At 34.3% G+C, this 6,343-nt stretch overlaps 1 protein-coding gene across 1 annotated transcript; it reads left to right on the forward strand.

Moving 5' to 3' along the window:
- Positions 1–304: 304 nt before the first annotated feature.
- Positions 305–4,330, forward strand: LOC140988875 (uncharacterized). The gene is made up of 5 exons (XM_073457950.1): positions 305–901; positions 1,655–1,753; positions 2,211–2,255; positions 3,434–3,571; positions 3,835–4,330. The coding sequence occupies exons 1-5, from the start codon at positions 512–514 to the stop codon at positions 4,189–4,191; spliced, it is 1,029 nt and encodes a 342-aa protein (XP_073314051.1). The 5' UTR covers positions 305–511; the 3' UTR covers positions 4,192–4,330.
- The last annotated feature ends 2,013 nt before the right edge of the window (positions 4,331–6,343 follow it).

A 6,343-nucleotide genomic window follows, 5' to 3' on the forward strand; every position in this document is an offset into this window, starting at 1 on the left:
CTTATTTGAGTCATTTATGAAAAAATATTACTTTTTATGCTAAGAGTGTTACTTTTAATTTATTGTGAATATCAGTATGATTGACCAGTCTTATAGATAAAAATTCGTGATACCGTATCACAAAAGACCTATTCCACAAACTAAGACAAGCTCGCATTCTAACGAACGGTCGCAAGGGTAAATCGTGTAACTTCTTTAAAAATATAAAATCTAAAATGTTTATTTAGCTTTCATGGAAGGGTTTTGGTGAAAAGAAAATAATATAATATATGCATAAACAGTATGACACATATGCGAGCAGGAAGTCAAGATCAAGGCTGCCAGCAAGCCTACAATTCCAGTACAAAGGACTTTATGTTTAAAATTTATCACCTCAATTGTCCAAGTCAACCACACACCCAAATTGAAGAAAAATTCAGAAAACTTCACTTCTTCCCAATACCCTTTTGTTAATTTCTGCGTGTTCTCCCCTTTCCAATCGGTGATCAACGAAAAACACAGAAAATAACAAATGGGTCGCAAGCCAAGCGAGTCCGAATCGACCCGATGGGGCATACTGATCCTCTTCTTGATGGGTTTGATCTCTTGCTCCATGGTTTACATTTTCATGTCATCTATAATGAGTTTGAGGCCATCGGCCAATGTAAAGATGGAGTCTTTGGGGTCTGAAAGTGGAGACAATTCAAGAATGGGACAGAATGGTGGGGATTGTTGTGGAGGGATTGAGGGTGTAGAGCTGTGGGGGTCTGCTGTGAAATGGGGCACAGACTTTAAGTTCAATACTTCTGCAGAATGCTGCAAAGCTTGTATGGCTATGTGTACAGGGACGGATGGGCCTTGTCTTTGTGATTCATGGGTTTTTTGTGGGAATAAGGAAGCTTGTGGGGAGAAATTTGGTGAGGTGTGTTTGAATTTATTAGATTATGTTCATGATTTGTTGACTGGATTTTATTTTGTTTGTTTTAGAATTTGTAATATAGTGTAAATAATTTAACTGTACATTAATTCCCCTCTATTTGAATGATTGAGAGATATTAAGTTCCTTTTAGGTGGGAGGGAAATGAGCGGATTTTGAACCATCACAAGGAAATAAGAGTAAAATGTGAGAGAACTAGCTGATTTTCGAAACAGAGCAAGGATATTGAGAATTAACTATGAGAGAACTAGAATATAAAACAGAAAGACTGTATATAAATCATTTAGTTCTTTGTAAATTCAGCAAGGGCTGATGCAACAATCAAGTAGAGGTGGTTGTCCCCTCTATTTTACATTTTAATTAAAATTTTCAGAAAATTTTAATTTTCACCTCAAAATACATTATAAAGCTTTCTTGGACTAAAATAATTGGTCCACCCATTAAAATAAGTTCCGTTTAGTAGAGCCAAATCACCTTCAATATCTAAAACATGAACTGAATTGGTTGGAATTTCTTTTTGTTTATTTTCTGTTTCCCTGACCTTTTTTTTGAAATGGTTGATGTATGTGATCGGTGGAGCTTATACCATGAGCATAAATCATATATTTGTGTACAATTGTCCAGAGTTGCTAGGCTGGAGAAAAATCGACATGCCTTATTGGAGCGAATATCTTGTTGAAAGTAAACTTTTTTCTGTTATTCATCCTCTCATTGTTTCCATTTCTTTTACTGTTTCAGTGTTGGCTGAAGAAACAGAAGGATGTCTTGGTTCCGGATAAGCACGACGTTGGGAAAAAAGTAATGTGGACGTCAGGCATTGTTTTTGGTAGAGGAGAGGTATTTATAATTATTAAATCCCCTTGATCAATTTCATTTTCATGTCCTATTGCAATAACAAGCTATTTTGTATGCCGTTTTATGAATAATGACTGGCTTCTTTATTGTCTCATTATATTATTTAGATTAAGCTAGTGTATGTCTCTATTTTGATCAGCCTTTATCTGCTGCTCCATTATTCTTCCACTATAGAGCAAGGTTATACGCCCTTTATGAAAGAAAAGAATTTAAATTTCATATGTGCATTTTCTAAAATATAAGTTCCCCTCAAAATACATAATTGCTATACTCGAACGGGTTTCGGTGTCCGCCCCTGTTTACACCATCCATATTCTTTTTTTTAATCTTTTTTTTGAAATTTTCTCATTCTAAATAAATTGGTATTTGTGCCGGTCTTTAGTGGAGTTCATTTTATCTTTACTCGGATTTCCTTCTCACTTCGTGTTTCTTATTGCAGGGTATAGTTGGCTTGGAGACGGAGTATGGTTCACTTCACATCAAGGTATGCACTTACAGAAATGACAATGCACATGCACATCCATCTAATTGCATGCTTCATATTGAGATAATGGCTCTCTTACTTTTCCTGTATTTGCATCAAATGAATGGATCATATTGTAACCATATATTGGTGACCTGTAAATGATTATACAATTAGATGTTTGAACCTTTGAGAAACCTCACCTTTTTGGTTAAATATATTTTGTATGATGAATGACATTGTAAATATAATTGAAAAATGTGTATCGCTTGTTTAGGGCCATATAAACAAGTTGGGAAAAACTTGAGTAATGCTTAATGGTTATTGATGAAGTTGAGGAATCACTACATTTTAAAGACAATATGATATAGCTTTTCCTCATTGGATTTATTTATTCGATCATTGCCTTTTTGGAATTGACTTTTTAACAACTTCAATTTATTATTTTGGAAGTGCAAAATTTTAGTACTTTTTGGTCAACATATGGATGATTTGCCTTAATGTGGATTTCTAATTATCGATTTTTGATGCCTCTACTTCCATAGTTTCATAGAAGCAAATAGCGAATTTTGACATGAGAAATCACCTAGTTACCATTTTTTAATAAACGTGAACTTTCATACGTGTTTTAAGCATATACATGAAGTTGCTTTTTAAAACTCATATCCTGTTCGTGTCAATACAATTTTGATGTCAAATATCAGGGATTTTTTAAAATGCAAATTAGCAAAATTTATAAACCTTTGAGGTTTATGTTGCTTTGAATAAAATGCAGCTTTGTACATAAAGAATACAGCTTTTGGTATCTTTTAGTTTAATTGCTCGCACAGGCTTCTGAGATAGTGAAATTAGGTTTTTCACTTGGTTTGAACAATTTAAGCTCAGCTCAAAGCTGAACAAAAACTTTAGACTTCACCAAACAGCTTTGGTGTTTGAAAGATTTGCAGCTGGTGCACAATCTAACTTTTTAGTTTGAGGAAGTTTACCTTGTTGCCGATGCAACCTAGAATGAGAGAGAACATGCTGATGAGATAGCTGAAAATTGCCGATGAGATGTGGTGTTGTTGAAGCCCTAAAAAAGGATCATCTCATGTAAAAGAAAGAATAAGGACATTACAATATGATTACAGCATTGCTCGGTCACTCTTAATTCAGTTACATTATTATCTCAACTGACGGTTTCATTAACCTTTGTTCAGCTTTTACCCCATTGTTCTCCACATTCAGTTGCATACATCCTGGAGTTGTTGGCGCTACACCACTGTGCAGGTTGCCATTTTTATAGGGCAGAAAATCGGGGTCAATCTTGGGATGTCAAAGGAAACCACATTCAAGATGTAAGACTATAATAAATTAATATGACGAGCATGCATGCTCCCCTCACAAATTGTTTTCTTTTCAAATTTCGTGTTTGTTTTTCGAAGATGCGAATTTGACCCCCTCGCATGATTTTTCGAGCTCTTCTTGACCGGCTCCATGAAGTTTATATGATTATAACTGATGCTAAGAGAAACTAAGATGAGGCCTCATGGAAACTTATCTTTTAAAATAAAATAAAAAAAGTGACGAGTCTGACTCTTGCGTCCCTTTCAAATCTTAGGCTCCATATGGTCCTCCATTTGCCCTTATCCAAGGAACTCTTGAAGCGCAAGGAACGTCGTTCAACAAGATTCAAATGGAGCACTGCCCCACTGTAACAAGGGGTTCTGTTGCTTGGGTTGGTTCCGGACCTGAATTCTTCATAAGCTTAGCAAATCATGAAGAGTGGAGAAATTCATACACTGTATTTGGTTCTGTACTTCCCGAAGACATGGTGATAGCCGAGAAAATCGCCCAGCTCCCCACAAAAGCAGATGTTTGGAACAATGTTAACGTCTCGGTTTTAGAAAAGGCGGTACCTTTGAGACTTCAGAGAATCAAGATTGGTAATGGTGAGCTAAATTTTAGTGATGAATAGCAGACACATAATAATAAATCTCGTTCAAAAACTTTCGTAACCATTTTCTTTTGCAAAATTATAAGTTTTAAGACTTCTCTTACATTGTCTTCAAATTTTCAGATTTGCCTGTAGATATAGTGACTAGTTCAAATTTCAATCTCGTCCCAGAATTATACTTCTCTATGAAACTCTGTACACATGCAGACTCGATCTCCAACTAAATGGAACAAAAAAAAAGGATTAATAAAACTATGGAATATGATCAGGTGATGCATCATATTTTTATGGGTATAAAATGAACAATAGAAGGTACACTTGGTGTACATATCGAATACTGCTTCAAATGATTGTGTTTTTCAAAATAATTTGTATTATATTCGACATGTACTAAAAATCGATTCTAGAATATCTTAATTTATTACAATGAATTTTTTTTTTCAAAAATAGAAACTATTGGTTGAAAATAAATTACATAACAATTAGGGGAAAAAAACTAGAATTCCAGAAATTTTCAATAACAAATTCCATAAAACCAACAGTATTTTCAACGTTATTTCTTGAAATAAGAATAAATTTTCATATAACTCCTAATTAAGATGGATCTTATGTAATGGGAGTACGTCTTTCATAAGACCGTCTTACGGATCTTTATTCGAGAGACGGATCACTCATGTCCATATTTACAATAAAAAGTAATATATTTGACATAAAAAATAATATTTTTTCGTGAGTAACCTATATAGAATATCCGTTTATTTATTTATTTTTTTTCTCTTCTAAAAATTTATTCCGACACTTTTAAATAATAAAACCCAACCTATAAAATATTTAGATAATTTTCTCAGATGTGTATTGATTAACTTGATTTTTTTTTTTAGGTAGGGGGCCAAAGCCAATGTTTATTAAGAATATGAAAACAAGATTACAGAACAGGGAGACTAAACCATTTTGGTAAACATAAATTACAAAATTATTTTAGCCACCTAATCTGCTATGCATACGAACGTACAGTGTGCTACTTCTAAACACCTTGTAAATGTCTTTTAAATCATACTGACGTCCAAGAACTTTTTTAACGTGAAAACAAAAATTTTAAAACTCTTGGCGCGTCTTGAGTGCAAGAAAATGGTACTCCAACAGAGAGTTAACCTGGGGTAGTGCAGAATCTGTCTCAACAGAGGAGATGGAAGAAACTGGTGAGGAAGAAGAGGGAATAAGATTAGCAGTTGAAGAGGTACTGCCAGAAATGAAGGATGAAGAAGAGTGAGGTGCTTGAGTGAATTGGGATAAATATTCTGGAGGAAAAGGTGCAAAAACAAGAGGAATACAAAGACCGGAGGAATGTGAATGAGGAGTAGACACAACACCACATTGATCCATGGTATGAGTAGCAAAGGGAAAATTCAACTCATCAAACTCAACATCGCGTGAAATTTACATCCGGCCATATATCAGAGTCAAGACATTTGTAACCTTTGTGGTTATCACTGTAACAAAAAAAGTATATGGTTTTGAACAAAAGTCAAGTTTATGATGATTATAACGGCGGAGAGATGGAAAATCAACGACAACCAGGCTCCTTATGATATAATTTGCGAAGAGGAAGATCGCAAGAAATACCAGCAGTAGGAAGACGGTTAATAAGGAAGACCGCAGTAGAATGCATCACCCCTAAAAACAAGGGCAAAGAAGCATGAGAAAAGAGGGAAAATCCCATCTCAACAATGTGACGATGTTTTCGTTCAACGGCACTATTTTATGGAGATGTATGAGGACTAGAGAACCGATGAGAAATGCCATTTTCATGCAAGAAAGAAGTTGAGGAGCGAAATTCCACTCCCTCTTTAGTTTGAATGTTCCTGTATGGTATTTTTTAATCATCATAATCTTATTTTGAAAATATTGGAATCTTGTTAAATGATGTCATTTTTAAACATAGTTATCAGAGTTCAAGGAAAATCCGTTCTGATACCACTTGTTGAGATCAGATTAGAGTTTAGAGGGAGTGAATAAACTCTTATAAAATTTTCTAAATTTTGAACTGTTCTCAATATCTTTCTTATTAAGAAATATTCTTGAACTGCTAGTTTTGTTAGAACACTGAAAAATGAATAAATATAGAAACAAAAATATTTTTGTGGATGTTCGAAGATAAAATTCTTATGTCACC

Source organism: Primulina huaijiensis, chromosome 11 (genome assembly GCF_012295235.1).
Source record: "Primulina huaijiensis isolate GDHJ02 chromosome 11, ASM1229523v2, whole genome shotgun sequence".
NCBI lineage: Eukaryota > Viridiplantae > Streptophyta > Magnoliopsida > Lamiales > Gesneriaceae > Primulina > Primulina huaijiensis.